The following is a 25,644-nucleotide window of genomic DNA, read 5'->3' as shown; positions in this document are numbered from 1 at the left end:
TGACCTCTATAAGATAAGAAACGTTCAGCTGTGAAACATGCAGGTTGAATCACAGAAATTGCATTAAAGAGTTTTTTTTGTCTTAAATTCAATAAGAAATGGCTGATTTTCATGGTAAAATTTTAATGTTCTTCATTTACAAAGTTCTGTACATGCTCATGTCCTTTGTGTGTTTATATTTTTTAGTTTAGATATTTAATTAATATTTATTTATGCTTAATTTCCTGTATGGATGCACTATCAGCTGATATTAGAGCTCTGTTAATTTATTTGTATCAATTGTTATACTCATTTCCTCTATTTTTACAATTATATTACCATTGTTATTATCTAATGCTCATTCAAAGTCACTGTTAAAAACACTAATAATTGTAATACTGTTAAATGTAATCTTTAAGAAATCTCAAAATGAATATACATTTTTTATTCTGTACATTATAGTGTTGTGATGTCTAAATTCACTTGTAGCATTTAAGACTATTTTAGTTTTTTTGCATTTTATTTTTATTTAGACAAAATAGTACATAATTAGATTCAGCTATTGATTATAATAAATGATGAACATTACAATTTAAATTTCAAACTTAATATCCATTAAAAAATAAATTCACTTTTTCATATTTCAGTTTTTTTTAAATGTTTTATTTTTAAATTATTTAGGTAATATAGTATGGGAATATAATGTTAGCGATTTGTCATTTAATGTATTTGTCATATTGTAAATGTATGTTGTCTCATGTCGCTTGTGTGTTTATTAAATATTTATACTTAATATTTACTAATATTTATTTAATATTTACGAATGCATATTAATAAAGTACTTTTCAGCTGATATTAGAGCTTTGTTAATTTATTCAATATTTAAATGTACCTACACTTTTCCTCTTATTTTTACATTTAAAACATTTTTTTTAACAAGAAAAAAAACTATCAGCTATTATTGTATTCTTTAGAATTGTAATATTGGTGTGTTCCCAAATTTTGAGCAACACTAGACACAGTTCTTCATTTTCAGTGGTAGTGCACACAGTTGGGTCATGTGTTCTGATTCCTGATTTAGTTGGATATTGCATTTGTGTAGAAATGCCTTTTAGCAAGCAAACTCCAGCGATTAAACCTCTGTAACTGTGAACTTAAGTGAACCCTTAGATTGTAGTATAACACCATATTAAGTCCATTCTACAGACCTCCCCCTGTAATGCTTGCAGAAAATGTCTGCATATTCTATGTAGGCCTACCAATGAGTTAATGCTGTATTTGTGTACGTTAAGAAAACTCTTACAAATATATGTTAATCAGAGTGGGCTTTTTTCTTTAAAGACCTATAATCTGCATTGGCCTGAAGTTGACAAGTAATGTTTAAGCTTTTGTTCAAAGGGATAGAGTGCAAGCGTGGGCGTAGCTGAGTGAAAGCATCCTCTTTACTTTGCTTTCAGAGCCAAAAAGACTATATTTATTCCACCCTTTAATGATACAGACTCCACAACATACATCCAAACTATTAGCTGTTATCTTTCATAAGCTCAAAAGAATTTGCCTGATCAATAAAACAACTTTGTTCACTCATGAGATCTAAGATTATCTTTGGATGTGGTGGATGGAGTGGTAGGATCAGTCGAGGAATCCCAGCTATCCATCCTCTCCTCCTCCTCTGACATGAAAGGTGTCAGATCAAAGTGGCTATAGGCTGAAAGAGCAGGTCTCTGGAGCTATATGACACCCATCAACCTGGAATTATTCATGTTCAAGTGAACATGGATGATCTCACCTTGAAATCCACACCTGACTTTTTTTTTTTAAGTCATGAACTATGTTAACTAAGCCTTTCAAGTGCACCTTATCAATATAAGACGATACATGCCAACATGAATATGTCTTTATGTTTCTAAGCCTTTTCTTACCCAATTGTTTTCTTTCCAGCTCGTTTACATTGCACACAGAGAAGCATGTCACCAACCAACACTACGCAATAATATGCTGCATTAAAGTAAAATGTAAAAAGTTATTTATTTGTTTGTTTTGTCTGGATTTCTTTTAAAATACAGAAATGTATTTTGATACATACAATGACTTGAACATAACTCTTATATAAAAAATATGAATAATTTCTAAATTAAAACAAACTTTGATAATTTTTGGACATGAAGTGTTACAACTGATGTCAGTCTCATTAAAAACTCCCATGAAAGGATTCAGTTCTCCAAAATAAATTCTTATTGTCTAGTTTTCCATAATATTTTACTATTTTTTCTTATAAAAAAAGTGTAACAGTTTTTTGAAAATATTGTCAAAATATTGTTTTGTTAAGATATGATGAAAAAAATCATAATGATAAGATAAAATTATAAATATTGTTCTATTTATTTTAGATTTGGGACATTCACACCATATAATGATAACGACACAGAGTAACAATATAGTTGCAATCATTTGTTGGAAGGATTTTTTCCAACTGATAAACGATAAAAAAACATTAAATGAAATCATCCCATAGTAGATCTATACAGGTGGAGCTGGGGAAGGTGGAGGGTTTCTTAAGCGCGCTGCAACTGCTACAGCAAGCACTATCTGAGTATTTGAATGTTGAGCAACAAGCTCATTGGCTGCTGATCAGTTGTGCCATGTGAATTTTTATTGATTTTTTCCCCAATATGTTTATAACATGATTTGTGATGGAGGTCGGCTAGTGTTAACATGCTGTTTCCATCTCTGATGATATATTCTCTTTTTCTTCGCCAGGGTCTCAGCAGCCTGTTCAGCTCATTGAAAGTGGTGCGTTTACTCCGTCTGGGTCGAGTGGCACGCAAACTGGACCACTATCTGGAATACGGTGCTGCTGTGTTAGTTTTACTGGTGTGTGTCTTTGGCCTGGTGGCACATTGGCTGGCCTGCATCTGGTACAGCATTGGTGATTACGAGATCATCGATGAGGGCACCAACAACATCAAGAGGGAGAGTTGGCTTTATCAGTTGGCTATCAGCATTGGCACACCATACCGCTACAATGCCAGTGGCTCTGGCCAGTGGGAAGGCGGTCCCAGTAAGAACACACTCTACATATCATCTCTCTATTTCACCATGACAAGTCTCACCACCATTGGCTTTGGGAACATTGCACCTATTACAGACGGGGAGAAGATCTTCTCGGTGGCCATGATGATGGTGGGCTGTAAGTATCACTAAATGGTTTCCTTGCTTCGTGGATGCTTTACTAGACAGATTGAGCTTCAGCTGGTTGGTTAATGGTTGGAGATTAGGGATGCACAATATATCTGTGCCATACCTGTTATTGACTGATATTAGAGTTTATATTGGTAACGCTCAATAATGTATATTTAAAGGAATAGTTCACCCAAAATTGAAAATATGTTAAAAAATATATACGCACACTAAGGCCATTCAAGATGCAGATGAGTTTGTTTCTTCACCAGAACAGATTTGGAGAAATTTAGCATTACTTCACTTGCTCACCAATGGATCCTCTGCAATGAATGGGTGTCGTCAGAATGAGAGTCCAAACAGCTGGTAAAAACATCACAATAATTCATAAGTAATACACAGGACTCCAGTCCAACAATTAAAGTCTTGTGAAAAGCTGTGTGTTTGTAAGAAACAAGTCCATCATCAAGACATTTTACCTTCAAACCATTGCTTCTGGCTAAAATATGAATCCTCCATAATATTGCTTTTTGGGTGAACTATTCCTTTAATTGTACGTACTAATTTTATCTGTTTTAAAAACCTGCTTTTGCAGTCATCTAACATAATCTTTTAAAACAGTGTTATATGTCTTTAGCAATAAATATCTTGTACATTATAATGAAAGTAGTGATGCCAAAATTCACTTGTAGCATTTAAAATAACTGATTTATGTTTCTAGTTTTTTTTTTAGACAAAATACTGTAGAAATTTGATGAATTTTCACATTATTATGGTTATCATTCAAAACATGAAAATAATTAGCAGCTTTTGGTATCGGCCAGAATTTTAATATCAGTGTATCCTTTATGGTTTAAGCTGATCTTCTCAGTAGGGAATACACTTAAAATAGCATCAGAGTGTTTATTAAATTCTCACCAATCAGGGCATGTCAGCAAACTTTAAGTGCTATTTAAAAGCATTGCAGACACATTAATAGTATCATATAACATCACATAATTTGATATAAAACTATTTTCTGCCTTTGCAGGATTTCTGTTTAGAAAAACATTGGCATCATGTCCTAATAAGACCTGCAATGCGCCTTTGAAAACATTTACTGAAACTTCTCTCTTTAAGTTGCTACATTCAATCATAAATGAATAAACTTGTGCTTTAAACCTCCTGAAACCATAGTGCCACTATTTGATCTTCATCACCTAATCACTTGTTATTTTCAGAATACTTTCTCCAAAGTTCATAAGTACTGTAGTAGCCCAGCAGTAGTGCAGGTCAGCTTTTGAGTTACTGAACAGTTCCATCAGTAATCCTCTACAGATCCACAGGGCTAGCAGATAGAATGAGCTACAGTAAACTGTAAGCTGTTGGTTGAAACGTAAAGTGAGCCACCCAGGAGGCTGAAAAACAGTGTCAGTGAGTAAACAGGGAACAGTGGCACAGCTAAATGCACAGGTTAGGAAGAGATATATAGGGAAATACTTCTGTAAAAATTAAATAGTGGTTAGATTATTGTACAAGGTGTAGTATGTAATTTTTTTGATGCTAAAATACTGCTTTATATTCTAGTTTAATATGCAGAGACAACTATGAGTCAGCCATTTGTAGGTCAACTTCGTGAGGAGTGTAAACACTGTGCTTTTCAAACATCACTGATTTTCTTAATGAGTATTTTTGTCTTGCTTTCCGGTAAAATATCTAAACATCCTTTACAAGATGAGGAAAATAAATTTACCTAAAAATAAAAATATTTAATTGTGTAAGCTTGAATTAAGATTTATGTATTCAATTTATTTATTTATTTAGTTAATTCTATCTATCTATCTATCTATCTATCCAAACCAAACCAGCATTTATTTATTTATAAAATGTACTAATGTTCTTTAGATTTATTTCTTTAAAATTTTTAGCTGTGATTTCTGTATATTTAAGCAGTGTGACACTTGTGACTCAATCAGTGGTGTGATTTTTCATTTTTACACTTTCAATGAGTGCCACTAGTAGCAAAGAAATTACACACTTCAGCTTTAAAGTTTTAATTGGAAAGCTGACTAAAGGTAGTTTCATTTGGCAGACTCCAGCTTATAAAGCACAGCTGGCTTCAGATCAGTTTTAGTGGTAGTGAGTCGCAGTGCTGATCATTTCCTGATGTGTAGTAGCGCAGTGCTTGCCGTTGGTTTATTGCTTGGTTGTTCTGCACCGTTTCTGTCATACTTCTCCCTGTGTGCACAAATGACAGCAGATGGAGAGAAAGTCTTGTGTTGTTTGTGGATTTATCTCACAGTGCTACAATATGGTGCATTGTGTGGTATTCTGTTATACTGCATTAGCCAAATCCAGCTAATACTAAATTATGATGATGAAGCAGACATTTAGAATTAATGAACCATATGAATTCATAAAGACTAGCTGATTTGCACAAACCGAGTTTAATTGCCTGTTCTTAGAGTCATATGTGTGCTAATCATGGATCTGTGGATGTACTTTTTGTGTGGTGGTGGTGAATCAGTGTTTAATGCATTGTATGAATGGGACTGGATTTATATTATCTGTGGAATTAGCATTAGGTTAATCACCATGTTAAAGCCAGCTGTGCTGATCAGGGCCTTTTTGTTTTAGTGAAACAGAGCTACAGTTTAGACTCTTGTTCTTCTTGCTGGTGCATACATTTGCTTTGTACTTCTTTTTTTAAACATAAATCCTGGGCTTGTTAAAGTTCAGTGTATCTTTGTGTGACTGAGAGAGGAGAGAGAGCAAGTACTACTGCTTCTGGGGCCCTTAAAGAGACAGTTGATCCAGAAATGAAAACTTGTTCCAAACTCATAGGACTTCATTTCTTCTGTGGAATATGAAATGAAGTATTTTCAAGAAGCTTCACATATGTATGTTATTTATAAGTTTATGATATAGTAATATGTTCTTATAAACCAGACATAAAACCTGTTTGATTTATATACTTTTGTAGTATTTATTATTATTTTGAATTAGCTTTTTCATTTTAGTTTAAGTTTTAGTAATTATTAAAAATAATTCAACTTAGATTTAATTTATTTTAATTTCAGATTTCGCTATTTTAGTACTTCAGCCAACGCTGATTTTATTTCAGTTATTTGCCAAGGCAACATTTCTAATGTTCGTTTACATTTTTTAAGTTTACGTTTTTCATATCATATTTATACTTTATTTTATTTCTGATTTATTCACATTTTTAGTTTTAGTGAACAATAACAATACAGCTGAATGAATCAGATTTTTGAATCAGATCAATCAGTTATTTGAAAAGAAGTAGCTAAAAAGAAGCATTCATTTACTGGTCCAGTTCTCGGGTCGTTTTTCTCCCTTTAAATTGTTGTTGTATATAAAAGTGCTTTGTATTTCCAACATTATCCTTTCATGTTCCTAAGCAAAACATCAAATGGGTTTGGAACCACATGAGAATGAGAAAATTACAGGATTTTCATTTTTGGGAGAACTATTCCTTTAAGAGCTGTCTGAACTGATTAATAAAACATACATACATTACATAACAAATTGCCCACATTGTCCACATCTCCCTCTCTTTGTCTCACTCATTCTCTTGAGTAGGGTGTAAGACAAATGCGAGGCTGTAGTTCAGAAGACTTCGAGCAACATAACATTTTAAGACTGTCTAGGTTAAGACTTATGGTGTGTGCTGAGTAAGGAAACTGATGCTCTGTGCATCAGGACTCCTCGGGGCCAAGCTGTAATGTGACCACAGTCTCATAGGGCTTGAATCTACCGATAAACCTTGCCCATTCTTTGGCAGAGACCAGAGCGCTGTTGCAGTGCAGTTCAGTCAGCAGTAATGGTCTCACCCAAGGGTTTTCCAAAGGTTTATGTGTTCCTGGTACACCGATATGATAGTTTCTTCATCTCATAGTCATAGAGCTCGGCAGTAGCCGTAATGACCCTCCGTGGCTTGTTTCGAGCTATATTTGAGCATCAACTGTTGTAGGGGACTGTTACAGTCAGCACAGGGGAGACATTTGCCTTCAGTGAGGCAGACATTATCAGAAGAAACAGATCAATGTCTAATGGAATCACATCTCGTAAAGTGGCATTATAGTCAGCAAGTGTCTGTGCATTCTCAGCATGTCAACAAACAACAGGAGCATCTGTTAACAACCCCACAATAAATATGAGCATGCATATGAAAAAATGGTAAATGTTACATTGCTTGTCTTGTTCAGTTCATGAGTATGCATAAAGATTCAGAAGCTTTGGTATCTTTGCAGTTTCCTAATCTCGTAATGTAATAATATTTCATAAAGTGATGATGAGAATCCTTGTGAAAAAAGGGCACTTAATTGTAGCGTAATTGTAATTGTTTTTAACATTTTCACGTTTTCTTAGCACACTAATAAGCTTTTTTTGAAATGTCAAATTAAACGTTTTAATTTAAAGTAGATTTTCAGTCAATGTTTTCATAATCTTTTCTCATACTTTAAAGAAGCCCGCTTATTTTGATGTGTTGACTAACTAAAGCACATGTAAAGAACTTGGTTATGATTTTAACTGGAGTGTGTTATTCGATATTACATTAATATATTGTAAGTTCATATATTTTAAAAGTTCTAAATTGCAACTTTGTCATCACAAATGTGTAATTACAAATATGATTTAGTACTTGACATGCATATTTTAATAGAAATTACATTAAAATATATTTTAGCTTAACATTACATGTTTGTCAGTATTGGGCAGTATATGTGTTTCAAAGACAATAGAAATAATTATGAAATTGCATATAAAGATGTACTTAAGTATACTGTGTGTTAGAAAGCACTTTAAAGTGTAACTAATTCAATTTAATATAAATTTTAACTATACTACGTTTTCATTAAGTTGTAATTAACATTCAGTTAAGTGTCGGAAAATATTCATTAATTTTGCTCTTAAGCATATTATTTTAAAGTATGTTATTTCCATAGTACGTACTCTTTTTAAAAGTATGCTAAAGTGTACTTCTTTTTCTTGAGGGCATTTATAAATAATAAAGACAGTAAGATTACAGTTAGATTTGTTTCAACAGCTATAATTTCAAGGAGACTTACATCAGTCTATGACGGCTATGTTGTTAGACAGTTTGAATGTGTTGCATATGACAAGATGTCTGAAACACCCCACTGGGAAAGTCATTTCCACTCACCAGTGTCTTTTCTTTATGCTTCATATGCCAATAAGCAGCAGTATTCACAAATAAAGTTGATGTGTTAACTTGTTCAGTCAGTGCAATACATTGATGCATTCCTGCATTTGTGAAGTTATTGATCTGCCGTCTCTGACTAAATACTGACTGTGCCTGAGCTCATGGCTGTCCAGATGCTGATATTTTAACATCTCTCCTTTTCATGTTCTTCTGATAATAGCAGTGCTGTCAAGTGATTAAAATTTTTAATCAAATTAATTACGTGATATACCAGCATTTCATTACTTATTATGGAATTTAGTACAGGTTACAAGACACAATTACATTTTTTTATTTTTATTTATTATATAATTGTACAATAATAATACGTTGTATTTATAGCCCTGCTCTCAGTGCACCTATAGCAAAAATCTCATTCTTCTATTTGAAGGACAGTCAAACCCAAAGATTTTGTATCCTGGTGTATAATTACTCTAATGAGTCTTCTCTCTCATATGCACACCTCTGACAATCACCTGCTGTTTTCTCTGCCAAGACATTTTGGGTTTGCTCCTATTCAAATGTAAATCAAATCTTTTTACCTCCTGCTGCAGTCTTGGGAAAGAGAAACTAGATCGCCCATAATGTCTTACAGCAAACAGGGACAGTGGCTGACATGTATTAAGCAATGCATCATTATGTGCAGCATTTTAAGTAGGAGGTAGAATGTGTCAGGAGTTTTAGGTTCAGAGGGTTTATTGATCTCCCAGTCCATTCAAATGACAGGTACATTGATCCTACAATCAATGCTGTACAGAAACAGTATAAATAGCTGAATTTGTTGTCAAACTGTGTCTAATTTAAGAACAGCATAATGCATGTATAATTTAATTAATTTGAGATAAATTCTCTGACACACTATTTTTTTGGGCTGTTGGTGGTTTGCCAGTCACCTTTATTGGTCCACAATATACCAGCGTATTATCAAGCCTGACTCGCATTTGGCAGGAGACTCATAATTCCCTGGGTTAGGTCAGATAATATTGTGAACTATTAAGGGTGTAGGTGTCAAGAAATGTCCTTGTGTTTACTGCCTAATGGAGTTGGAAAATGTTTGCACTTAAACTGGGGTTGAAATTGAGTACAAACCAGCGGGCACTACTGGGAGACAGATGTGGAAAATGTGAGTGATAGACACTGCTGTGGTGCATCTTCAGCTTTAGGGGATTGAGTGCCTCTCTGAGGTGCTGTATTGATTGCAGCGATGTAGAGAGAGGAGGAGGTTACTTAATGCAGTAGGAGAAGGAGGGTTAGTTTCGGGAAGATAGACAGCATGTTGTAAATCCCTCTGTTGTTGTAAGCTGAGAGAGATCACTGACCTCACTACTGAGAAAGAGAGAGCATGCTCTGATAAATGCATACTGTAAATGTCAAGTGACCGAAATTAACTTTATGATTCTAAGTGGCATTTTTTCTGAAGATATATTATATATTTTTTAAATCATTTTTTTTTCTTAAAATGGTAGATGACTAAATTATGTACAAGGACAAGAATGAATATATATAGGGGTGTGCGATAGTGACAAAAAGTGATATCTCGATATTTTCTGGAATTTTGTTGATAACGATAATTAGACGATATTTTGCTGATCGGCATTTGACATGCTTAATAATTCCTTGATAATTCCTTTCACTTTTCACATGGTACTGACATAAATTAAATATTAATATTTAGAGGTGCTACAACAGCCCAAAACCCCATTACACATGAATATAATGTTAGAATTCTAAGTTCAGTAGTTGTTACATGTAAAAACTTTTTGTTTCATAAACTTATTTTGCTCTTAAGCATATTATTTTAAAGTATGTTATTTCCATAGTACGTACTCTTTTTAAAAGTATGCTAAAGTGTACTTCTTTTTCTTGAGGGCATTTATAAATAATAAAGACAGTAAGATTACAGTTAGATTTGTTTCAACAGCTATAATTTCAAGGAGACTTACATCAGTCTATGACGGCTATGTTGTTAGACAGTTTGAATGTGTTGCATATGACAAGATGTCTGAAACACCCCACTGGGAAAGTCATTTCCACTCACCAGTGTCTTTTCTTTATGCTTCATATGCCAATAAGCAGCAGTATTCACAAATAAAGTTGATGTGTTAACTTGTTCAGTCAGTGCAATACATTGATGCATTCCTGCATTTGTGAAGTTATTGATCTGCCGTCTCTGACTAAATACTGACTGTGCCTGAGCTCATGGCTGTCCAGATGCTGATATTTTAACATCTCTCCTTTTCATGTTCTTCTGATAATAGCAGTGCTGTCAAGTGATTAAAATTTTTAATCAAATTAATTACGTGATATACCAGCATTTCATTACTTATTATGGAATTTAGTACAGGTTACAAGACACAATTACATTTTTTTATTTTTATTTATTATATAATTGTACAATAATAATACGTTGTATTTATAGCCCTGCTCTCAGTGCACCTATAGCAAAAATCTCATTCTTCTATTTGAAGGACAGTCAAACCCAAAGATTTTGTATCCTGGTGTATAATTACTCTAATGAGTCTTCTCTCTCATATGCACACCTCTGACAATCACCTGCTGTTTTCTCTGCCAAGACATTTTGGGTTTGCTCCTATTCAAATGTAAATCAAATCTTTTTACCTCCTGCTGCAGTCTTGGGAAAGAGAAACTAGATCGCCCATAATGTCTTACAGCAAACAGGGACAGTGGCTGACATGTATTAAGCAATGCATCATTATGTGCAGCATTTTAAGTAGGAGGTAGAATGTGTCAGGAGTTTTAGGTTCAGAGGGTTTATTGATCTCCCAGTCCATTCAAATGACAGGTACATTGATCCTACAATCAATGCTGTACAGAAACAGTATAAATAGCTGAATTTGTTGTCAAACTGTGTCTAATTTAAGAACAGCATAATGCATGTATAATTTAATTAATTTGAGATAAATTCTCTGACACACTATTTTTTTGGGCTGTTGGTGGTTTGCCAGTCACCTTTATTGGTCCACAATATACCAGCGTATTATCAAGCCTGACTCGCATTTGGCAGGAGACTCATAATTCCCTGGGTTAGGTCAGATAATATTGTGAACTATTAAGGGTGTAGGTGTCAAGAAATGTCCTTGTGTTTACTGCCTAATGGAGTTGGAAAATGTTTGCACTTAAACTGGGGTTGAAATTGAGTACAAACCAGCGGGCACTACTGGGAGACAGATGTGGAAAATGTGAGTGATAGACACTGCTGTGGTGCATCTTCAGCTTTAGGGGATTGAGTGCCTCTCTGAGGTGCTGTATTGATTGCAGCGATGTAGAGAGAGGAGGAGGTTACTTAATGCAGTAGGAGAAGGAGGGTTAGTTTCGGGAAGATAGACAGCATGTTGTAAATCCCTCTGTTGTTGTAAGCTGAGAGAGATCACTGACCTCACTACTGAGAAAGAGAGAGCATGCTCTGATAAATGCATACTGTAAATGTCAAGTGACCGAAATTAACTTTATGATTCTAAGTGGCATTTTTTCTGAAGATATATTATATATTTTTTAAATCATTTTTTTTTCTTAAAATGGTAGATGACTAAATTATGTACAAGGACAAGAATGAATATATATAGGGGTGTGCGATAGTGACAAAAAGTGATATCTCGATATTTTCTGGAATTTTGTTGATAACGATAATTAGACGATATTTTGCTGATCGTGTTATTGTGCTGGTACTTTGACAGGTTTTAATACTGCCATGGACAGATGAATCCCAAACCTTTTAAATATCTTCATATTCTGTGAGGTGGTTAGTTTGCAGGGGTAACAGAAATGAACTTTTCCAATAAGTTTAAATAGATTTTTACCTTTATAAGGCCTATTTTTTCTAACCTAATTAAATGTATGCATAATCTTTTGTGTCAAATTCTTACATTTAATCAATAAGTTTAAATAGTAAGACCCTATAGGGCTGTTGTATGCAATAGTAATACTGGAAATTATTTTGGGGAAAAAGGGAAAATATACTTAAAACATAAAGCTAAAATCGTCAGTAGGTGGCGGCAAATCACTGCATGAGTGAGTCATTGAGTCATTCATTCAAATGATTCATTCAAATGGCTGATTGATTCAGTAAAACACTGTTGTGTGTTCCTCAGAGACGCAAAACAGTTTTGCTGTGGCACTTTCGTCAAAATAGAGCAAATACAAGAACTGTTGTGTCTAAAATGTAAGTCAATTAATATTAACTTCTTGTTCATTGAACTGTTCATCAAATTAATATTACATTTGCAATCATGCTGATATTTGGAGAAAAACGTCACTCTTCGTGTGATATTATATCAGATGATATAAATATAAAAGACTTATAAGTCATATGCGGCATTTTTCCACCCATATCTTGCATTTTGGGGGAATTCTAAAAGTATTTTAATAGACTAAATCACGCAGTGAAAGAGTGAACTCTAAATGTGCTCCCGTAGTAGTCTAACCTACATCTATATCTATGTGTGCACTCTCTGGGTGTGTTATCAGGGGTGTTTCCTCTGAGGAGGCAAGGGAGGCAGTGCCTCCTCAAAAAATTGGATGAGAAAAAATCAAAATAAATCAACACAAATATGACAAAATATGACATTAAAAAGTGTATAAATCACTCATTTTAAAACACTGTCCAACAGTGACACCAGCAGGTAAACTTACAGCGGGAGTCCACGTCTCTCTCACCTCCCCTGAGCCCATTGAGTTTTAACAGACACTCTAAAGCATGCAATGAGTTTGGAGGGGAGTAATTGAGAATGAATGGGAGAAAGTCATGTGAGAAGAGGCAATGCCTTCATTCGCAATATGATTGGATATGACTGGTTATGATTGGCTGTGATTGGTTCATGCGATAAATCTCACCTCTTGTGTTCGTGTGCATTCCGCGTTCGTGTATCAGTCTAAATGAACAATTTAATGGTGTTAATGGGAAGACTATTAAAAAAAGTAAGTAAAAACTCAGACACTTGGATATAAACCGCTTTGTTACATCAAAATAAGACTTGAAATGGCCTGAAAACATGATCTGTGGGAGTTTTTAGTGAGTAACCAGCTTGGTAAAAATTTTAAGTAAAATTAACTACTAAAGTAAAATTAAACATGTGTATGTATAATACTAGTCAGAAAAATTGCCACTTGGAATCAACTCCATATAGTTAATTTCGGACACTGTTATAAACATATATGTTTGTCATTTGGGTCACTTTGGAGTGTGGCATTTCTTCAGGAGTCCTAGTTAATTTCTGACCCTGTTGTGGACCTTATAAATCTTCAGCTTAAGTGACACCTTACAGATTGACTGCGAATGTGGCGCTCGCTCAAGAGCAAACCCCGGACATCTCCAGCAGGTTGACAGCACACAGGAGTCACAGGCTGCATGCTGTATGACAGCTGTGAAGAAATGTACTGTCAAACACACTCTGCTTTTTTGTCTCTAATGTCATAGTCAGGTGCCAACAACTTGGTGTCATGAAGATTCAGGGTAATGACCATAGTATGACTTTATCGTGATGCAGTTGACGTTGTTTGAATTACTTTTTACAGTCTCTCACTAATACTATTTAAGTTATTAAGTATTTAAGCTATACTCTATAGCAGTATTCAAAGAGCAGAGGGGAGATATAAAATGATATGGGAGAGAAGTACAACACAGGGAGAGAGAAATAGAGTGATGGACAGAAATGGTGTCTGCCTTCAGGCTCTGTAGTAATTGCTGAACCTGACCGCGTGTGTTAAGGCATCTATCCCTGTTGGGCTGATGCTGGAACTGAGCCGACTTTATTCCTCCAAGCACAAGAGCATTACATTAACTTACAATTACTGACTCATCTGGGTCATCGCCTCATAAGGATTGAAAAATGACTGAATCGTATCAGAAACATGGTTGGGTTAATTCACTAAACACTTGCATCAATTTATTGCTGTATTTCAGCACAAAAACATAGATTTTATTCACTAACTACTCATAGTCCGACTTAATTAGGCGGCAGTGTTATCCATGAGGGAATTTTTCATGCATGCAGATACGTACAGTAAATCAATATCAGTCAAACCAATGAAATATTGCAGCATAGTTGGTTTTATTATCACATTGTTTTTGCTGGTAGTTATGCTAGCATACACACATTTCCTTTCTCCAATATTTTGAAGCAATCTTGATAATTAACAGCTCATTATAATCTCTCGCCAACCCAACACTTGTTACTATAGTAAACAAAAGGAACAATGTGTAAAGTAATGGAGCACCATCCTCCACTCCTTGATTGTGGCAGATTTATAAATGATCCTGTCGTTCAGTCTTTCTCTTTTTGTTATGTGATTTGCATAATTCCTTTACTGAGCCAATGTGTTCTTCACCTATAAAGTAAATAAAGCGTATATGACATTCATTTATTTACACAGAAATATGGAACTGAAAGTGACAAGCCTGTATGATGACCTGACTGTGACCGTGCATTAAATAAACTTAGTACGTTGCTCAAGACTGTTATGTAATACAGAGAAATCATGTGGTCTTGGTTTTCTTTGTCCTTTGGGGAAAAATTCTTATGTGATTCTAGCGATTTTTATATATGTATATATATGACTTGATCAAATCTCTGTTAACCTCTGCCTTCCAGACGGACCTTCTGTCCCCCTCATACTGATCATTACTGCAGAAGTGTGAGGAACAGCTCCTATCTCCTCTTGAATAAATCATGTTCAGGGAGATCTCTGGATGATGACTCATCAATCTGAAAGAATGCTAATATAATCCTCATTAGCAAAGAGTCACGTTATTCAGACACCTTTACCCATCACTAGATCAGCAGTCTTACGTCTGTACATCTAGTGAGAGGAGTGCAGCACGTTTCAATCAGTCAGTCAGAGTTTTGCTTCCACATAATGTCAAACAGTTTCTCAGTGATGATTTATAAACAGAAGTGGAAGAGAGTGAAATGACGGAAAATATCTCATCCCATGCATCTTTTCTTTAAAGAGATCATGTTTTAATATAATTTTTGAAGAATGCATTTGAACATCTTCATTAAGTGGGAGAGTTTGATCCGAGAGGGCTCTTCTTGTTCTCCCCTCTATTTCTTCTTTTAATTTCCATCTATGTCTGGTGGGGTTTTACAGATACATATAGTTACACTGTGGTTTGATTGGTATGTATGGTGCTTATTACTCGCATTGAGGCAGTAACAACAGTTTGTATTTGTTTTTGCTGATGGCACAGATAGTGATCAAAGGAGCTCACTCAGCTGCATTGGTAATGTCGGAAGGCTCATTTCATAGTTCTTCCTTTCATTTACTTGAAAAGGACTTTTAAAGCCACAAATCAGCACTATTGAATAATATTGAATCAATCAAGTCTTTTTCTTTCTTTTTTTTACTGAGATGTGTGCATAGATTTGTAGAGGTGTTTCAGGGAGCACAATTATTGGCAGTTGCAGAACAGATAGAAACTACAGATAAATAAACAGGTAGATAGGTTGGTAGGTAGGTAAGTAGATAGATACTGTAGACAGATAGACAGACACATAGGTAGGTAGCTAGGTAGGCAGGTAGATACTATAGATACGACAGCTAGATAGACAGACAGACAGACAGGTATAAGTACATAGGTACTAGGTAGATACTATAGATAGACAGGTATGTAGGTAGATACCATAGATAGGTAGATAGAAAGACAGACGAATAGGTATAGATACTGTCGACAGACAGACAGACAGATAGATGAGGCAGATAGACAGGCAGGTATATAGATAGATAGATAGATAGATAGATAGAAAGCTAGATAGATAGATAGAAAGCTAGATAGAGTAGATGCTCAGTTTTGGGGAGTTAAAACTAGTTACATGTAATGGGATTACATAATTTAATTACAAAATAAATGTAACTGTAATCTATTACAGTTACTGAGAAAAAATGTGGAATTAAATTACAGTTATGTTAATGATTATAAAGTTTCTGATAAAAGCTAGGATGTGTTGAATAATATTAATTATTTGAGTTATCTGTTTTTGATGTGCACAATGCCTCCTGCCATTTAAACGCCTTTTAGTAAAGTGATGCTATTCTGATGCTTTTGATTGGTTCATTTGTTAGAAATTTAGAAAAGTAATCAAATCAGTAATCAGTTACATTACTTTAATAAAGTAATCGAAGTAGTTACTCCACTTATTACGTTTTAAATAAGGTAACTTGTAATCTGTAACTTATTACATTTGCAAAGTAACCTTCTCAACACTAGATACTCTAGATACACAGACAGATGGGTAGATACTGAGATAGATAGATGATAGATCAGAGTTAAAGAGATGAGGTGAGGACACACGGTCCACCTTTAACAAAACTCATACATCAACTATCCCCTGCAAACAATGTGTTTTTTTTTTCCTGAGAGAATGTGGGCGAATTTAGCAGATGTGTGCTTTGCTTTAGGGAGTGATGTGTCAGCAAACAGCGAAAACACATTCACTTGTGCTAAAAAATATGAACATGGCCTTTAGCTCTATATTTCTGAACATACAATATACTGGAAGTTTCTCCCTGACAAGTCAACATAAATGTACACCACTGTACACAGCACCCCCAACCGAAAACATCTTCCCGCGCCCCTGCCACTGTAGCTGTGTGAACGAATAGCATGTCAGCCATCGTCTCTGCTCTACGTTTCTGACAGAACCCCTCTCATAGGAAGTAGCACTGAGGGATAAAACTCAGAGACACTGCAAGAGGGTTTTCCTCAAATTGTGGATTTAATTGGTCTCCTTTGGTCAAAATTACATGCTCATTACTGGTTGCCCCAGAGGGACTGTCCCTGCTTTTGTTATACTTTCGATCCATTACTTCTGAAAAAAAAAGCTTTTGAAGGACGACATGTTAAAGGGGTCCTATTATGCTCTTTTACAATGTCTTGAATTTGTTTTGGGGGTGTACTAGAACATGCTCTCATGCTTGGTGGTTCGAAAAACGCACTATTTTTTTACATAATTGACATTATTACAGTACCTTCCTCCCCATCCTGGCACAAACGGCTCGATTAGTTCCAGGTTTGATGAAGGCCGCCTTCCGAAAAACGAAATGTGATGTGATTGGTTAGCTGTCCCAGTGCGTTGTGATTGGCGAACAGCTTAGACAGTGTTTCAGTACTGCCCCGCCCCTTGCCAAAGCAGCAAGTTCTGTCTGTTCCGGTTTAGTTAAGGATGGCGTCAATATTGCCATATCAATTTTAGCCGGATTCAGAGAGTGAAAACTTTTTCTTTTTAGCTCAGCTACTGTTTGATGAAGATGATGTATTGAAGGAATATTTTACACAAAAATGAAAATTTGCTGAAAATTTGCTCATACTCAGGCCATCCAAGATGTAGAAGATTTTTTTTCTTCATCCAAGGAGATTTGGGGAAATTTAAAACCACATAACTTGCTCACCAAATGGATCCTCTGCAGTGAATGGGTGCCGTCAGAATGAGAGTCCAAACAGCTGATCATACACAAACGCTTCATGAGACATTAATTGATGGATTAGAGTCATGTAGATGCATGTGAATTGATGCATTATTGTGATGTTTCACAATATCAGCTGTTTAGACTCTCATTCTGGCGGCACCCATTCACTGCAGAGGATCCATTGGAGAGCAAGTGATGTAATGCTGAATTTCTCAAAATTTCTTCAGATGAAAAAAACTAAATTTCAACAAATTTTCATTTTTGGACAAACTATTCCTTTAATACTCAGAATGATGGTGAAGCTCTGCCAGGAGCACACTAAACACACTCACGATTTGCAAAAGTCAGAGATGCTTTGAATTCTAAGAAACTAGAATGGTTAAACCAATTATTTTAATGCTAATAAAGTTTATTCTCCATAAAGAAGTTACAGTAAGACAACATTCAAGTTCCATTCAAGACATCTTGAATTTGATGTCACTATGGTGACTGTGCAAACACCTGGCTTTCAGCATCTGCTCGCTGGGGTACAGTTCTACCTGATCAAGCTGTGATAGAGGTGAGGTTCCCACAGCCTTCCTATACACTTCAAAGAAGCACAGACTCTGAAACAGACTATGCTGATGAAGGACATCACACCTTGTTCCTGTTCAGCACTTCAATAGAAAATAAGCAGAGGACTTAAAAGCACTAAATGCCTCAATTGTGCGCTAAAACATGTTCTTTTGCATAAACTATATACTGTATTTAAGACGTTTAAGTGGCATACATAATCCATAATCTTTCACATGCAAAACAGACACTTAAAGTCACATTATTTGTGCCATGGTGGATGCTGGTAAATAGAATCCGACATCCAGTGGAAAACAAAGCACTAGTGTTTAGTTTTTATTTTTCCTAGTACTAAATAATACATTGTGTTATATATCCAAATAGGATGGCCTCATTAGCAACAGTAAATTACAGTCTCTCAATACATCACAAACAGTGCGCAGACAATGTTTTCCTGTGTGAAAGTTTTGGCCAGAGGAGGAATTGAATAGCAAGCTTGACTACACAGCACATATTTGCGTTCCTCCGCATGCATCTCAGAGCTCACAGGCCCACTTCTCGCACGTAATAAAATCAAGTCATTGTGGCGCTCTGGGACTCAGCCCTGCACAATCAACTGTACTTACATGTATTAAGTCATCGCCTTCCTAATCTTGTTAATATTGTCCTGCGCTTATTATTTTGGGATGTGTTCAACACAATTACGCGTGCAGGGCTTGTGTGGACTCTGCGGGGTTGCATCTCACGACTTTGTGCCACCGGGCAGCACAGCTCACTGGAGCAGCGCATGAGTCAGCCCTGTAAATATTTAATAAGAGCTTGGATATTGAGCAGTGGAGCTATTACAAGGGATTCGCTTTGTAGTGCTGTCATCGCTCTTAATATCACTGTCACATCCTAGAGATTGTCACCTCTTCAATGCGGCGATGAATCATTCATTTGATGCTTGGAGTAAAGGCGCTCTGAGGGATCGTTCTGAGACTTTTTGCAAAGCTGACTGTATGAAAGATACGGATTTGAATGAATCAAAACCATTGCTATTAACACCTGCCTGAACAGTGTGTTACTCTGACCCAGATGCCTTTGGGAATCGCTGTGCCTAGTGTAGATCCTTTACTGTGCTCGTTATTCAAAAAGACAGTAATTGTGATTCACTGTGAACACTGAAAAAAATCATGTTCTTACTCAGTATTTTTGACTTGCTGGCCATTGAAACATCCTCAAACAGTTCACCCAAAAATTAACATTTGCTGAAAATGTTCAGCAAATGTTAATTTTTAGGACTATTCCATTAAAACAAGATATTTGGATTCAAGAATGACAGAATGACATTAGGTCTGGTTTTCAGAGAAATCTAAAAATACTGAATGAGGTTAATGTTTAGTTTTTATTGGAAAACAAGACTGAAATACTGATTTGTGTGTGTGTCTTATGCTATAATTTTGATGGAGCTTTTGTATATTTTGTCCTTGCTTTTGGTGAAGAGAATGAATTAGTAAAGCAAGAAACCTCTTTGTTTTTAAATTAATCACACATGACCCCTATCATTTAATATTTCATGTGAAGTACATATGCGAATTTCATGTTGAAGTACTTGAAGTACACCAGAAATCTGAGATATGTTTAAATAAATATTCCCGATTGATAATTAGTGGCACTAAAATGTAAATGTCTTTGTATAATGACCACTAAACTTGATATTTTATTAAAATTTTAGGTACGTAATTTAACTTTTATAACAGTTATCCTTTTTTATATTGTCATTTATTTCAAAATCTCACAAAACCCTGCAGTTCCATCATCAACCTCTAGGAGCTGTGATCCTTTGTTTGGGAAACCCTTCCTTAGAATATTTTGACAATAAACAGTATTTTCTTATCTGGGCTGCTCCAGGCCCGGGACGACATTTTTATAGGTGGACCTTCTACATGCACTCAGAATACAGAATCTTTCTGAATACAGTAAAACGGCACAAGGCAAGCTTCCTCCACAGAGCATGAATCATTTTACTGTAATTGCAAAGGGCAAGGGTGACTATTTCTTCCTCCTATATGCAGCGCATGAGAGATCCAGTCCAATCGAAAATCCTCTCCAGTCCGGTACCACTGTTTCTTATTTCATTAGCCGTCATCAAATGTGCATCTGCAAGGCCTTTGTTATTCCCATTACCGCCCCATAAAAAGGCATCAAATTGGCTATTACCCTGACCTAATGAGAAAATGTCTGCTTCATTGGAGGAGCGAAGACATTTATGAAAACGATGGTGCCAGAAATGATGATGAGAAATGATGTCTGGCTAACACGCAACCATTCTTTGCCTCCATCAATCAACATTTATCCAACACCCATAGGAATATAATATTCCCTTCTCATAAGGGGACCACCCACTATCATGTCTCCAGTAGATTTGATTAGGCCATGAATGTGAAGTAATGCAGAACTGATGGAGCTTGATGCTCATGGAGATCAAGTAAGACTACAGAGGCTGTGCTAGAAGCTGAAGAGATAATTTCATAATTTCACATGCATCCTCTCCACTCCAAATCATATCATCTTTGCTTATGGACACATTTCCACATCCGTGGTCCCCATCCACTTTTACTGTGGGGAAAAAAAAATCAGTTGGGATATTCTGCTAAATATCATCAGTATTTTCATGTCAAAACTTGCTCACCAAGACTGCATGTAAGTAATCAAAAATAAAAACAGTAAAACAAACTGTAATATTGTGAAATATTTGTGCGATTTAAAATAGCTGTTTTCTATTGCAATATATTTTAAAATGTAATTTATTCCCGTGATGCAAAGCTGAATTTTCATCAGTCATTACTCCAGACTTCAGTGTCACATGATCCTTCTGAAATCATTCTAATATGCTGATTTGGTGCTTTAAAGCATTTCTTATTATTCTTGAATTCTTTTTTCAGGATTCATTGTTTATAAAGTTCCAAAAAACTATTTTTAAAAAATTACATATTTATATTTGTAAAATTATAAATGTCTTTTCTGTCACTTTTGACCAATTAAATGCATTCTTGCAAGATTGAGTAAAAAAAAAAAAAAAAACCTTAATGATCCCAAACTTTTGAATGGTAGAGTATCAAAAAAAAAAAAAAATTAATAGAAAATTAAAATAAATTGAAAATAAATTACAGTTTAAATATAAATAAATAAATTTATTTATTTAGATAAATCTAATTATTAAGAAAATATAAATTTATTTATTAAGAAAATAAATGAAATAGAAAATAAATATTCTATTTCCGCATAGTCTGTGTAATGCAGTGAGACTCTCTATTTTGTTAGCTCAGCTTCTTCTAGTTTATCGTGTGTTGCATGACCTTTATACCAACGGTGAACTCAGTCATTGAAAAACTAACCTCATCAATTACCTATAAGCTCTGACTAATCCCTTAATTACTCACTAAACACATATGTCTCATGTACATTGTCAAATTGTATTGTATTTTTAATTGTGTTGCAATTATCTCTATGAAACTGCTTTGTTTAAATGACCCTGTTGGTTTTCATTCAGGTGTGTGTAATCGTGTGGGTTGGTACTTAATCGCCTTATGTGCATACATTTCTAGACAACCAGACAAGTTTAAAATATGTCTCAGTTGATGACTCTTTATTGCGCTCGTTCATATTGATTACACTAGTAAAAACAGGCAGACGACTGACACATGAATGAATCATTGGCCCAAAATTGATCTGCGTCACTGGTGTCTCAGCTAGAAATGAATTGCTGCATCAGAGTGCAGACGCTATTATCATCACTCAGCCTGCGTTCACTCACACGTGCAGTTAATTAATGCACTGGTTTGCATAGACCGTTAATGTTGATCAAGCTCCTGCTGGTCTTTGGCATGCGTGTCAAAAGAGGGTGAATGCGAGGAAGATTGGTGCACTGAATGACTGGGCTCTTGAAATGACTGGGCTCTTGTCAATCACTGATGTGATTTGAAGTGCATTACCCCTCACCTCTCGCTTTCCACTGGAATCTTACCTCTCTGCCGATGCTGTTCATCCTTCTGTCTGAGCCATTTTCCTGTCCGCCCTCTCAGAACATACTGGTAACAAAATAACAATAGATTTCAGAAACTATTTTGGTCTGCGTTTCCATGGAAACGCTCGGGTGTAAATTGGGATAGGATTAGGGGGATATTGCCAATGTTTGCTGGCAAATATATATTAGCAGACTAAAAAGCTACAAAGCTGGCTGTTGCTTGGAATAGAATTTCTGTAAATATTTGAAACATTCTTTGACATTTGGCAGATTTTATTAGATTGATTAAATTTTGTTTCTGTAACAGAATAGACTTTGTATTTTTCTTACTTTATCATTTTTATGAAATATTACATCTTGCATCAGCTTAAAAGTATATATATGTACATAGAAAAGGATCTCACAAAATGTTCACCTATCCCAGTTTAAGCTATAAATATTGTTGAAAATAAGACTCACTTATTTTAATAATAATGATGATGATGATGATGATTATTATTATTATTATTATTGATGTTGTTACTAATATTACTATTATTAATACTAATATTACTAATGTTGTTGACAATAATAATAGTAGTAGTAGTAGTAATATAGTAATAACAATCAAATTATTCATATATTATTTTGTTGTTGTTACTAATGTTGTTGATAATAATAATATTAAAAACAACAACAATAATAATAATAATAACAATAATAATAATTATTATTGGTATTGTTACTAATATTACTATTATTAATACTAATATTACTAATGTTGTTAATAATAGTAGTAGTAATAACAATAAACGTATTCATATATCATTTTGTTGTTGTTGTTATTACTAATGTTGTTGATGATAATATTAAAAACAACAACAACAATACAATTTTCATTTTAGGATTTTAATATTTTACTACATTGCATGTGTGGTTCAGTTTGGTTTTAAATTTTATCTTAAATTTAGACAAAAGTAAAAACAATTTGAAAAGCTAAGAATTATTGATGATAATACATTATTTGTGTCAAAACATTCACACAGGTTTAAACATGTGCGTACATACAGTTGATGAGAGTTTTCAGTCAGAATCATGTTTTTAATGCACGAGCAATTTCAAATTGCTGATCTCTGTTTCAAACATTATAGCACCAAAGCTCATATGAAGCTCTCCTCAGCCAGCGAATCACAACCCCCATTTCTCTTCAGATACTTCTGTTCACTCTCACTTCAGTCTAGCCTTTGATTTTTATATATAGCAGCTTTCTAAAGTGCCCCTCTCTGATCTGCAGCTCTTCTGTATGCCACCATCTTTGGAAACGTGACCACCATCTTTCAGCAGATGTACACGAACACCAATCGCTACCATGAGATGCTGAACAATGTGAGAGACTTCCTGAAGCTCTATCAGGTGCCTAAAGGACTGAGCGAGAGAGTTATGGACTACATTGTGTCCACATGGGCCATGACCAAAGGCATAGACACAGAGAAGGTGGGTAAACCTGCTCCTCTTTCTGATGTATTTAGCAAATACCTCGTAAGCCGTAATGAGGGAAATGTATTCTTTTTCTTCTTATTGAATATATTGATCAAGAAACATAATTTGTGTGAAATAAATTGGGGTATTTTAATTTTGATCTAATATAAAGACTGGAGGGACATTTGAACCCTTTTATACAATAGTGACATTATTTATGCAGGTTTATTCTCTGCAAACATGGGCCATCATGACTGTTTTCATCAGTGTTTTTTGTGAAAGACACATTTTGAAAATACAAACACTTATTTTTATTTAGCTAAGCAAGGCTAAGGATGTGGTTTTGATCGTGGAAGGCATTGTTTAATTACTTTTCTTTAATCTTTATAGTGGTAACAGGAATAATATGCAGTTTCCTTATCTCTCTTTCTGATCAAGACATTTGGATGTAAGCAGGCCAGGGCAATTCCAAATGCTGAACTAAAGAGAAATCATTTGCTTTATCTTTTTTTCTGATGGATGCTATCATTCTGTGAGAAATGTCAAACTTAAAATAAGGGAGGTGGAGAAAAGCGGGCCATCTTTTTGTGTAAGTGTCTCTCCATCAGGACCTCCTTTTGTATTTCATTCTAAAAGAAGAATGGGAAATTGCATAATATCCCAGGAGACATCAACCCTCAGGGAATGTAGTAGATCTATTCAACCTCTAGCTCAAATTTAGACTTCTCATAACTGATTTTCATGCAGCGTGGGGTGAGAAATCCTCTCCATTTATTTAGGTATGGCACTAGACATAATAGGCAAATTTAAACATTTTCAAAAAGACAGCAGAGATGGACACTTGCAGAGCAAAAATTGTACCTGTTGTGACTTTTCATTTATAAAATGAGCAGAACATGTTCCAAAAGTCTAGATATTTGTTATACATGTGTATAACATTGTTCATTTGCATTATTTATCATGACCTGAGCAGTAGATCAGAATTGGAATATAGATTAATAGGCCTTGTACAGCTAATGGAGGCACAAAGTGTAATTGGTTTCTACATTTGTAATTGCATTCTGGTGAAGTGAAGTGAAGTGTATTAGATCTTTTCCATTCACAGAACGGCCTACATGCGTGTGCTTCTCCCCATAATGGAAACATTAGCTTGTAAAAGCATCCAGCACATGCCAAATTTTTTATGGGCACTTAATGATGTAATATTAATGCCATAACCCCATACGCACTGACACACACGTACTGTGCATATTTAGGTCTACACACATAGATTTTTGGTCAATGCTACATTCAAATAATATACTGTATATTTTTTAAAATTATACTACACAGTTGCAGTATTCCTCAAACAAAATACAGATATAGGGCCAGTTTTACTAAACAGGGCAAATTAGCGCAAGATTGCAATTCCAAATCAGCGCCGATGGGCGTGGAAATTTCTGCGGGGGATTTACTAACAACGTACAAATTAAAGAACACAGACGCAACATCTCATTTACATATCGACCAACGCAATATATCATTCCAAATAAATTAATACGTGTGGAAAAAATCCTCTCCCTTCTACCACGTGCTCTCTGTTCTCTGCGGTGCCTCCTCCAGCAACAAGAATTGCAGCCATTTCAAGCGCAAAATAGTTTAAGACATGCTTCTTTTGGGTGTTAAATAATGGCGCAAATGGCAGTAATTTGACGAGCGCAAATGTTAGTAAATCGCATTGCGTTATTCATTTGAATACTCTCCTCCCATAAATTTTGCGTCTGAAAGGGAAACTCCTACAAATGCATATTCAGTAACTAACTTCAATAAGTGAATAAATGTGTCCACGCCTTTTCAG

The 25,644-nt window shown here is 35.0% G+C and overlaps 1 protein-coding gene across 1 annotated transcript in view; it reads left to right on the top strand.

The window, feature by feature from the left end:
* kcnh5a (potassium voltage-gated channel, subfamily H (eag-related), member 5a) overlaps positions 1-25,644 on the top strand; it is a 78,425-nt gene that overhangs the window by 32,847 nt on the left and 19,934 nt on the right. Inside the window, exons 8-9 of the mRNA XM_016557433.1 lie at positions 2,740-3,169; positions 23,623-23,822. Coding sequence (XP_016412919.1) covers positions 2,740-3,169; positions 23,623-23,822 — 630 coding nt within the window. The remainder of the gene's footprint in view (positions 1-2,739; positions 3,170-23,622; positions 23,823-25,644) is intronic.

Source organism: Sinocyclocheilus rhinocerous, unplaced genomic scaffold (genome assembly GCF_001515625.1).
Source record: "Sinocyclocheilus rhinocerous isolate Xijiao unplaced genomic scaffold, SAMN03320098_v1.1 scaffold2542, whole genome shotgun sequence".
In the NCBI taxonomy this organism is placed as follows: domain Eukaryota; kingdom Metazoa; phylum Chordata; class Actinopteri; order Cypriniformes; family Cyprinidae; genus Sinocyclocheilus; species Sinocyclocheilus rhinocerous.
The sequence above is the reverse complement of the archived record's forward strand: the minus strand, read 5'-3'. Positions and strand labels throughout refer to the sequence as shown.